The sequence below is a fragment of the Brassica napus genome, chromosome A3 (assembly GCF_020379485.1).
Source record: "Brassica napus cultivar Da-Ae chromosome A3, Da-Ae, whole genome shotgun sequence".
Lineage (NCBI taxonomy): Eukaryota > Viridiplantae > Streptophyta > Magnoliopsida > Brassicales > Brassicaceae > Brassica > Brassica napus.
This window is the reverse complement of record NC_063436.1, coordinates 4,523,530-4,534,958: the sequence shown is the minus strand read 5'-3', so window position 1 is coordinate 4,534,958 and position 11,429 is coordinate 4,523,530. Positions and strand designations below refer to the sequence as shown.

Below are 11,429 nucleotides of genomic sequence, written 5' to 3'. Positions count from 1 at the left end.
ATAAAGGAACAATAATTATAATTCCAAACCAAATTTTATTCGTATTCTGTTCTACTTCTAGTTTTTTTTGTATCAATAACCCAAAATTTTCACAGTTATTTAGTCAGAGTAATTTGCCAATATTATATATGAAATCATTATGTACAGGAATTCAAATATTTGTCTAGAAACTTTTATGGGAAAAGAATCCAATTGTCTGGTCTTGATACCTTTATGTGCAAGGAACGACCTAGCTAGAACGTGAAGATGCCTTAAATGAAGAAGAAAGCCCTCATGTCTGTAAATGTGTTTATTTTAAGAAACTTTTTATTGACTTTTCATTGGTTCACAAGCCGCCCACTACTACAAAGCTTGCATTGCACCTTTATGAGACACCAAAGAAAAGTCAAACGCGCAAAAACAGTTGACCGGTTTAATTTAAACCAGCCTCTTTTCTCTTAAACCGAAAATCAAACCGAATTATTACTATCAAAGTTGGTTAGATTGAGTTTAAACGAAGATGGGGAGCTAGAAGGCTGGAGCGGCAGCTGAACCATGCTCAGACGCGACAGACGCTGGATGCAACGACCTCTCAGCATTATGCAATTCGTAATTTTCATGTTAAATAATAAAATTGGTAGTTTATGAAAAATAGGTCACGAGGCCATCACGTGACAATACGGAGAAAAGAAAGACTCATCTTTCTCTGTTCCTAGGCTTTGGCAAACTGTTTTGTCCTTTCTTCTCAACGACGGTGAGCGTCGAAGTTGAAAGATTACTGAGATGAACTTCTCAACGAGGCTCGCTGAGAAACTCCCCGGTGCCGCTTTCTCCTATCTTGCGTAATGGTTGTCTCTTTTAATCTGTTTTCAACTGTCTCTCGCTTGGTTTTCTCGTCTCGTGACATTTGTGTATTGCTTTTTCGTTTTGCTCTCTGATAAGATTGGATTCAATCAAAAAGGAAATAAATCTTTATGGGTTTCTCTCCGTTTGTAATTTGCAGCTGAAAGTCTTGCCCTTTTGTCTCTTTAAGCTCTCCATCTTCTCTATGTTTCTGCTCTTTTCTACTCTGTTTCAAAAGTATACCATCATTGAATCGAATGTGGGAACTGGTGTTGTTAGGTCGCTAAGCTTGTTTTAGTCCAGTTTCTAATCCACATTGTCTTCTTTAAGTGGGGTTGCATTGCATTGATATGATCTTCTGATGTGAGAGTGTTCTTGTAGTGTTTTTTTAAACAGGTGAGTCAAGCATTCTTTAAAGGTCATTAAACCCTGGGATTGATACTATTGGAGTAAGAGTTCCAGACTGTGAATTCATTAGAAAAGTATCCAGAGGTTCGGGGAGTGTTTTGGCTCTTACAAGTGCTAATCTAAGCGGTGATAGAAGCAGCGTTTGCGTGAATGATTTTCAAAGTCTTTGGCAGCATTGTGCTTGTGTCTATGATGGTGGTTTGCTTCCCTTAAGGCGTGCAGGATCAACAATAGTTGATTTGACTAAAGTTGGAAAGTATAAGGTCATTAGACCTGGAAGGTATGTGATCATGGATTTAAAGTTTGAATCTTGTGAGGTTCTTGAGCTAATAAACTATAAAAAATGTTGTTTTTTGTTGTTGTTAAATTCAGCGCAAAGCAAGAAACATTAGCAATTCTTGAGAAGTATTTGCTGGAAGAAGAGTAGAAGAAAAGTTGTTTAAGTTCTGATCTGATTTGTAAGAATTGAAGGTTTTGCTTTGGTTCTTACTTTATTTTGGTATTGGTTTAAGATGTCAGATATGTATGTAGAGTAGGAAAAGATTGTTGATTTTGTTCATCTATTATAGTTATACTATGATCATTGTGATGGAAGCTTCAAAAATAAAAACTGTAAATGAGTTTGTAAAAGAGTTATAGAGAATATAAAAACTGTAAATGAGTTTGTAAAAGAGTTATAGAGAATATAAAAACTGGGATCTCTTCAAAAATATTAATGTATATGTATAATTGTTCATAAATAGCCATTCTCTTACAACATATAAATGTCCCATATGATAAACAAGAAATCAAAATATAAGAAACACAAGATCACTTCTTCTATTCTTCAAGTAATTAGGACGTAAACATTTATATATATGTTACGTCATTAGTTTAATCAGGAATATATTGATCATGCATGCATGGAAACTTTTTTTTATTTTTTGCTTAAAACATGCATGGAGACTTGAAGAATAAAAAAGGATCGATTTAATCAAAGAGGCAACAGCATACGGGGGTGGGTCTGTCGAAGAGACAGTGGCCGTCCATTTTTACAGCGTCGGTGCTTCGGTGGCAATGGGTGTCGCAGTCGCTGTCCTCATCGCATGTTCCTCTCAAGCGGCATGGTCCGTCCATTTCTTCCTTTTCTGCAAAAATTCAAGAAACTTGAATTAGGTTTGTGATGATGATGACGTATTTACAAGTTTAGTAGAAATAAAAAGAAATATCATTTAAAGCAAAAAAAAAGAAATATCTACGAATGTAAAATAAATAAGATGAGTGGGGTAACCTGTTAAATTAGATTGGGCAGTAATAACGAGAGAGAAGATGACAAGAAGGGCAACAAGTTGAAATCTTGATGAGGCCATTTTTTTTTTTGCAGTTTGTTTTATTTATTTTTAATAATACAAGATATTCAACTTGATGTTTTGTGCTTGGAAAAACTACGATCGGTCTTTGGGGTTTTTATACATAAGATTAGCTTTAAATATAGTAATTCTTTATTACTTATTTTTAAATATAGTGAAGATAATGTATGGTTAATGTGGCAATAAAAGAAAATAGATCTCCTTGAAATAGCATTGGCTTTCGTTTCTTACATCTAAACTTGGTGAGGATAAGAAAGGATGGGTGGTAGAGGAGTAACTTTGATTATATGAAAGTTTCAAGAACCGCTAACGTGCATGCATACAAATCAATGCAAATTATATTAAAAATATATATTAAATTTAAATTATTAATACATTATTTTATAAGATTGTGTAACTTCAAATATTTTAAACCAATATAATTTTAAAAATACAATTACTATTTTAAATCTATAATTTATAATACTAATTTTATTTTAAATCTGTAATTTATTATATTATCTAGATCTCTTTCTCAAAAAAAAAAAACTATTGTATTATCTAATAAAAATGTATAGAAACACACAACAACAAAAAACTATTTTAAATGAATTTTTTTTCTTAAACATTTAATTTTCTGAAACGGATGGAGTATAGATAATCTTGAACATTGATGATTTCTACAAGTTTTACAACATCTTTCATGGACATGACATGTTCCATAGCATAGCTAGAGACTATAATTGATGCCAAAAAAAAAAGAAGCTAGAGACTATAATAAAGAGTCATGTCTCTAGGAGCCGCATATCTTACCCACCGTTGTTAGGACAAAAGCTGATTAAATTGTACATTAACTCAAAACGTAGGAAACGACACACCACATCCATGACCAAGTTTCTGTCTCTTCAGAAGATCTCAGTGGCGGCGTATTCATATCGTGATCGACGAATGTTCTCTCGCCGTTTCTTCAACACGTACCCTGCGACGCCAACCATACTCGCTGCTGCAATCGCTCCAACCGCAATTCCAGCCTTCTTTCCGCCTCCTGAGGAACTTTCCCTCTCTGTTCCACTACCGTCTTTGTATTTGAGATCACTTTCTTCCGGTGACAGAGACGGTGGCCCGTGAATGTAACCGGGAGGCATCGTTGTTGGAGAGGCCGATGGTGAAGGAGATGGAGACATTCTGGTTTCTGATTGAGGTGCATACGAATACGGAGATGGAGATGGAGCTGGTGAAACTTTTTTAGTTGATATCTTACCGGATACTATTCCTACCGTTAACAGAACTATGATTATGAAACTGATCTTCATCATCTCGAAGGTTCAACCTCCCTCGTCTCTCTCTCTCTCTCTCTCTCTCTCTCTCTCTCTCTCTCTCTCTCTCTCTCGAAGATATATATAATATATAGGGTATGCAGAAGTGTATAGAAAACAGAGATCAAGAAGTCATATTGTTCAGTTTCTACTTAAAGTTTCGTATGAGTGACACTTGAGAAATGAGTTGGCACCTAACAGTCAACGCTTAGGGGATTTACAAATAGTAATATTGGATTATTTGGCTAATGGAGGGACAAATATTTAATAGGGAGAAGAAGCGCATGAAAATCTATATCTATAAAGGAGAACTTCCCTTCTCCTGATGCTGCCACGTCAGCTGGAAGGAGGAAGCAAATCGCGACACGTCAGCACTCAATAAAACCTTTTTCCCCGTATAGTCAAACAACTGTCTACTCGGACAAGGCCTTTTTTAGAATAGCAAAGCCCAACGTTTACAAAACCCCAACCTAACTCAATATTTTCCAAGCACGTTCGGTCTATTCTTCTTCGGCTTTCTTTCTTTTTCTTTTTTTTCGTCTGTGCGACTATTCTTCTCCTGACTTTACCCTGCTCTTTTGACATTCCATGTAATCCTCTGATTACAGCTTCAGGTTTTGGTAACGCTTTGCCTAGCCGATAAGAGGTCGTTCATCTTTACTTCTCACCATTAAATCAGTCCTTCAATCTCTCACACTACGATGAGTTAAATTACCTCCTTCCCAAGAGTTCAGATGAAATCTCTAAAGAAATATATATAAATACCGTCTAAGATATTTACTAATCACGCTGCTCAAACAGAATCTATTATCTTTTTTTTTCTTACAATACGACGTTCAACAATGGTCGCTTACCAAACCTTTTTCTCTGATGTTAACACCGGTCGTCGTTTCAATACCGGCGTGACGCGTCTTCTGCGTTTCTGGAAAGCCCGTAACATCACCAAAGTAGGGTTTGTGTCCTGAAAATCCATCGTCCTTAGCTCTAGATACTTGTGATATTCAGTAGATAAATGATTGATTGTCATGTATGGAGCTAAATAGGCGTTTACATTAACTTATGTTGTTTGACCATGAACTCTATTAACGCTATATTATCACAAAGCTCCAACAATGGAATATTTCCATATTTGGAGTCTTGTCGTTGTCAGGAGACTGTTTTCATGCGTCTGCTTCGTTCCTCTTTCACACATCACAATGATCACTCACCGTAGGTTGTGTGGCACTGACATCAGTTGCTCCTCAAATTCTTCAGAACTACGCATATGTCCCCAATTCTCCTCCCAAGTCTCTTGCCTAACTAATCCACTTTGCTATATGTACTCCTAATTCTTAGACTTTTGACGTTCTTAACGCCATTGCACCTCAGACTGCTGAGTGCTGAGTTCTGCGGTGCTCAGGTATGGATACTGCTACCAATTCAGTCTCTATGTTATTAACTGTGTTTTTATGAGCTGTTGCTGTGACCGTGAGGTTTCCTCTTGAGATTGCATTGTATTTCAGTAGAAGTACATGTAAATGAGACAAGCTATTAGCTACAATGGTGACAATAAGTTGATGGCGGATGTCAAACCACCTGAAAGAGACAAAAGGCTTGAATTTTTTGGTCTGACAATGGATTGATTGGTGGGTTTGACAAACGGCACGAGTGTTTCTATGGAAAATTTCTCAAAAAAAAATTCGAGAACCAAAAACAAACCAAGAATCAAAAGCTCAGATGCCAAGACATTAGAAGCAACTGTTGTTGTAAAGCAAGGAAAATACATTGCCAATTTGGAAACTTGCAATCTATGCAAATGCAAGCAATAAGAATTTGACTTTTGATTCAAAATTAGTCGCATGAATGGGTGTAAGCAATTTTTTGGGTTGGGTTCTTCTATGAGATGCATTACTTTCAGCGAATCACTCTTCACTTTCTTTTTAAGCATAACACACACAAAAGACCATCGAGGGCCACCTAGCACCTACTCCGGACATTCTTGAACATCCAAAACGATTTACCCATCTCTTAAAGCCCCCCTGAACAAGTTTTTCGTTACATTTCAATCATTTCCAAGAATACTATGTATGTATACTTTTAGCAAAACAATAAAAAAATCTGATATATTAATTAGTAGTTAAGAATTTAAAGAAGAAGAAAAAAATTAACGAACATACAGAAAAAAGAAAATTAACCAAATAGAAAACAACCACAAGTAAATTACCAATATAGCTCAACTACAAAGGTAAGAAAAAAAAACACATTGTCCATAACATAGTTTCCCTTCCCCAATACTACATATCCATAAGTCGAGTACTACTGGCCAAAAAAAAGAACAATAGTTTATCTACAATAAGCAACTACACAATTCTTTTTCAAAAAAAAAAAATACACAATTGATTTACAATATAAACATTAGTGTCTTATTATGGATATATACCAAGCAGCAATTAAACCAAAATAACAGAATTGTCAAAATAAATAATATATTCAAATACATAATTGTAGTTTTAAGTATTTTAATTACATATTTCATTTTAATTGTAATTAGCTCTTCTTTATATATATAGATTATGTATTCGTGAACATATGTTCAATAGTAAGATAAACGTAATCTATAAAAAGAATAACAAAACATGCCCAGTAAATACTAAAATCATTTTTAAATCTTTATATATAAAGAAGGGTTTGTATCCCTCCCAGGCTATCCACATCAGCTGACAGGTCACAAATTCAAATGCTGTACGCGCGACACCTGTCCCAGACGACTGAAACTCACCGTTTCATTTATTCCTCTTCTGATGGGCTTTTTAATTCACGTTTTATGGCACGTTTTCTATGTGCTTAAAGGACCTGAATAGAAAATGTATTGGGCCTTGCATCTCTAAACCTAAAGTTGTCTCTCTTATGGTCTCGAAGTCAAGGTTCTCACCGTCGTCCTAATCATGGTCATGCTACCGCCATGGATTCACAGTCGTGTTCTGTTAGTCGATTGAGTACCAGCGTATCCTAATTGAACGCAAACCGGTATCTTATTGAATTCTCTCTACTGCTGTCAGAAAAATTTGGATACGTTACAGCAAGTCGGTTAAATTCACGCCATCATTAACAACAACTTTCCACTTCTCAACACGATCTGTCATTGAATGCATCCCCATTACTTCTATTGCGTGAATCTTCAAGTATAAATAGGTAACTCTTTCATCAGTTCAATCCAATCCTCTCAGAAGCATGCTATCTAGATCCGCTCTATATCCACAAAGAAGCCGCACAGCTTACTTCGTAGTCACCAACTCGCACCTACTCAGCCTCCCACAGGTTGTCTTTCTTTCTTCTACTTTTTGGTTCTTGAGTAGGCTTTTTTTTCTGGGAAAGCAAAGTGAAACTTCGACATTTTATCTATTTCTTCTTCACCTACATTCTCTTTTTGTTAATTTTCATGAAAATGATAAACCCCAAGTTTGATTCCAAAATAAAAAAAAAAATCTGAGAAATGATTAATAAGTTTCAACATTTTTACAGTTTTTGTTTTCTTTTCTTGATTTCAGTTTGATTTCTCTTCAGCTCTGCGGTTAAATTTAGCAAATGTCATATGACAAGCGGATAGCACGGTTTCTCAGCTTAAAGCTATTTCAGAGCAACTTGCTTCAGCAAAGCATTTGGGGGTTCTTCAGGTGTCTCTACCTGCAAATGTCCAAACTGAAATCGAGCAGATTGGAGAGATACTGAATTCTTCTATAGCTGCCATCACTAATAGCTCCAATGACATAAGAGACGTTCTCAATTCCGTGTAAGAACAACCCATCTGTTACGAATCCTTATGTTAAATCTTGAAAACAGTGTAACAGGTCATCTTCTTTATTGCAGAAGGGTGGCGCTTATCACAGTTTCAATCCTTATGCTTACCTCTTTACAATTCTTGGTCTCGGTAAGTCACAAATCTGCATCTTTTGTAATGTTTTAAAGTTTTGAAAGATGAGCTTCTGTATATCTCCTGCAATCTTCCACTACATGTTTCTCAACTGTATGTATAACTCATGATCTTATCTAATCATCTACTCTTGCAGTTTCTTCAATTTTTGGGATACATCTCATTGTCTACACGAACAATGACCCTGGAATGTTCTTTTTGTACTTTTTATAAGTAAGAACTATTTGAATCTTTTCCTCTTCCGCAGCCGTATGATTCTTGGATGGTGTTTGGTGACTGATGATTCTGGTACATTCATCTTGAGCGGAGCATTCCTTCTGTTACAAAAATATGTCTCATGATTCTTCATAAATTTCTTCTTTATCGTTCAAATTTGTTAATGTGTTTGGTTGAGCATTAGTGAAACTGCAGGCAGATGTATAGCTGAGAAAATAACTGAAGTGCTTATAAATTTGGAAACATGACCATGCATCCTCTGCACACGTGACCTGCAAGCCTTTTAAAATATGTTAACAGATCACTTCTCTAATTCAAATTGTGCTTACAAAAAAATTCACCAGTATTATATACAGTAAATCAGTTTAGTGGGATACAAAAAAAATTCCACCAGTTTCAGATTTTCTATTTTGAAATAATTTTAGTTAAAATGAATAAGTTATTTCTTTTGCATCGTCTAAATCATTAATTTTAAGAAAAACTGTATAAAGAAAAAGAAAAAAAAACAATTTATTTCATGAACAAATCTAAGAGACAGAAGTAAGTTCATTTTACTTATTATTTATAACGTGATTAGACCGTAGTGTTTTAAAAATATTATTTTACTTATTTTTATTAAAGTGAAATAAACATTGAGAGAATCTAAAAAATATATTATAATATTATAATAACTAGACATCATATAATTTCAAAAATAAATTGTTGAAATTGTTGTGAAAATTTTATGAAAGTAAATTGTTGTGAATACGTTGTTACAATTAATAAGAAAACAGAGTCGTACAAATATTTTCACGACTGTTTCTATCTCTCAAAACATATTTAAAAAAAAATGTGATTCATTAAAATATATATTTCATTAAGTAAATTATATCACACTCATATCAATTAATTAATTAATATATCTGCCAACCATGATAAATCAATGCTTATTGAATTAGAAATAAAAAAATACCAAAAAGTTAACACAATTAGTAAAATCTAAGAGTTAATTTACCATATAAACAATGGTATCTAAAATCAAAGATTCACGATAAAATTAAAAAATATAACTAATATCCCGCCCGTAGGGCGGGCCGACCCTAGTTTAAAATAAGCTAAACATCTTAAAATATTTATTAAATTGATGATATATATGTAATAATTTTATTAATAACCCGCCCGTAGGGCGGACCAAATCCTAGTAAAAGAATATAATAATTAGAGTCAATAATAAGAAATGCAAGGCAAGTAACCACTTTAAATTAATGTTGACGCCTACGTAAAGTTAATTATATTTCTTTTAAGGGTTGACTTTTGACTAATTGCACAAGTTTTGGCAACTTCACCGAAGAGGAAATGTAACTATTAATGAAACAAAAAAAGAGCGTTAGGAATATTAATGTGACTGATTTGAGCTTTGGGATTTTTTATATACTGTAGTCTCTTTCCCTTGAGATCAGTTCCTCTAGTTCTACTCAATGTATGCAATCATATACATGGGTCTTCTCCTATCAAGTTGAACTCTCTAGTAGTGTGACCTTGTTTCAGTGTGGGACAAACAGTTGTACAAGCTGGCCTTTAAAACCAAAATAAAAAAAGTTGGAATGTCAAAACTAAAATTTACTTATCCTCATCTTTCTGTAGTCCATTGAAACAGTTCTGATCATACAATATAAATTGCGGTGACGTATTTCTGTAAGACACACACTAACTTCAGTAACACTAGCTTTAATCACACTAAAGATTTGAACTTTAGTTCCACTTACTTTGTCCTCCCTCCAGTGTAAGGCTTGTGCTCCCCATCTACAAAGAAGAGAATAATAGTAGGGACGCCCTGAACGCTATACTGATGAGTCAGCTCATTCTCCTCCGTCGCATCGACTTTAGCCAAACCGACACCGTCTCCCTTGAGCCGCAGGACACTGGCAATGACCACACCACGAGGCGTAGAACTAAACCATGACGTATTGGTTGTTCTCTATCACGTCTGTGAAGTTACGCTCTTTGACGACCACCACGTAATGTCGCCGGGAACCGATCCGAAACTTGATTACCTAGATCGGAGAAATCTCCGTATTCCACGTCGTCGTACGCTTCGGGGTCTTCCGGCTTCTCCTCCGTCGAATTCGTCTGGCTCAGACTCACAGGGGAAGTAAGTGGCTCACCGGGACCTTCATCATTGAGATCTTCCAGGAAGCTAAAATCCTCATCGTCGGAGGAAGAGGCGGCAAAAGAAGGAGAAACAGCGGAGAAAATGAGAAGAGCTGTGAGGGAGAGGACGCGGAGGAAAACGCGGAACGCCATTTTAGTGCGACTGTCTGAAATTGGAAGAAACTCTGACCAAAAATCTAGTTCTTATTTCGTTGACTAAAATACGACTAGACTTGAATCCAAACTGAATAAGGTTTAATTTTCTGACAGCAACTAAAACATATTTAAGATCCATTTAACTTTATGAAATATTAAATTATTTTCCATATATAGTTTCAAGATGTTTTCCTAATTTTTGTCGAACCCCAAATTCAAACGGAATATTAAATTAAACCAGACCAAAGTCCAGCTATTTTGCTACCATTCTGCATGCAAAATCAATAACTAATTACTTGATAATGATCAAGCATCAGAGTGGATTACAATCGTGCGGGTTAAATTAGCTAGTCGTTTCTTGATCACAAAGTAAATTCCCATTAAAAGGAGAGCTGTGAAAGAAATGCCTATCACTATGCCAACAGTTTCTCCTCGTCCTTCTTCTCTCCTACTCTCACTTATGCGTTCGTCTGATGAAACTTTACTTCCTTGTGTGTCTGCTTCTACATTAGATGCCTTTGAAGGTGAAGGTGAAGGTGAAAGAAATGGCAAAGAATGCGAGTTTCTTGGTGGATTATTGTCAGGTAGTGATGATTTTGGGTGAAAGAAATCGTAAGCTTCTGGAGAGAAAGCAGATGGGTTTGAATAAGCTGGACCATGAGCAGGTCTACTTCCTGCAATGGCCACACGTATAAGTAGAGATAAGGAACAGGAGAAGAAGAGCAAAGAGTGAGTTAGGTTTGTCATGTTTTTTCCTTCTCTATAATCTTTGTAAATGTTTGATTTTTGTTTAGTTTGTGTGTGTGTTTGTGGGTTTTATAGGATTGGTTTAAGAGAGGTGTTGCTTGTAGCGCAAATTTGTATGATTGTGCAATAAATAACAAAAGAAGAAAAGGTTATTTTTGAATGAGTGAAGACAACTATAGAAGTCATGAAAACCATTTTGGCTAATGCAGTTTTTTGTTTGTTTGTTAGTTTCACTCTTTTGTTTATAGTTTCTTTTTTTTTTTTTTTGTATCCTTCCAATACAAATGTTGGCAATACGTACTTAAATAGTTACAGAACAAAACAGTTGTAGTTTATTGGTTTTACAATACTTTACATTGTTTTATATATTTGATCGATGGTAAATGATTATAGAAT

General features: G+C 35.1%; 3 protein-coding genes across 3 annotated transcripts; all 3 read right to left on the bottom strand.

Moving 5' to 3' along the window:
* Positions 1 to 1,912: 1,912 nt before the first annotated feature.
* LOC111211739 (putative defensin-like protein 274) lies at positions 1,913 to 2,661 on the bottom strand. The gene is made up of 2 exons (XM_022713010.2): positions 2,501 to 2,661; positions 1,913 to 2,357 (listed from the first exon to the last, which is right to left on the bottom strand). Exons 1-2 carry the CDS (start codon positions 2,577 to 2,579, stop codon positions 2,200 to 2,202), a joined length of 237 nt encoding a protein of 78 aa, XP_022568731.1. The 5' UTR covers positions 2,580 to 2,661; the 3' UTR covers positions 1,913 to 2,199.
* Positions 2,501 to 3,889, bottom strand: LOC106419769. The gene has a single exon (XM_013860598.3). It carries the CDS (start codon positions 3,872 to 3,874, stop codon positions 3,464 to 3,466), a length of 411 nt encoding a protein of 136 aa, XP_013716052.1. The 5' UTR covers positions 3,875 to 3,889; the 3' UTR covers positions 2,501 to 3,463.
* A 4,239-nt stretch (positions 3,890 to 8,128) lies between these two features.
* Positions 8,129 to 11,380, bottom strand: LOC106419767. The gene has a single exon (XM_048772107.1). The coding sequence runs from the start codon at positions 11,031 to 11,033 to the stop codon at positions 10,593 to 10,595; it is 441 nt and encodes a 146-aa protein (XP_048628064.1). The 5' UTR covers positions 11,034 to 11,380; the 3' UTR covers positions 8,129 to 10,592.
* Positions 11,381 to 11,429: the final 49 nt, after the last annotated feature.

What these genes read in the sequence shown, in the direction of transcription:
- LOC111211739 (XM_022713010.2), bottom strand. Translation starts at nt 2,579, where the DNA reads ATGGCCTCATCAAGATTTCAACTTGTTGCCCTTCTTGTCATCTTCTCT. An exon ending in TGCCCAATCTAATTTAACAG is followed by an intron (nt 2,358 to 2,500) that starts GTTACCCCACTC and finishes GAATTTTTGCAG; the next exon opens with AAAAGGAAGAAATGGACGGA.
- LOC106419769 (XM_013860598.3), bottom strand. Translation starts at nt 3,874, where the DNA reads ATGATGAAGATCAGTTTCATAATCATAGTTCTGTTAACGGTAGGAATA.
- LOC106419767 (XM_048772107.1), bottom strand. Translation starts at nt 11,033, where the DNA reads ATGACAAACCTAACTCACTCTTTGCTCTTCTTCTCCTGTTCCTTATCT.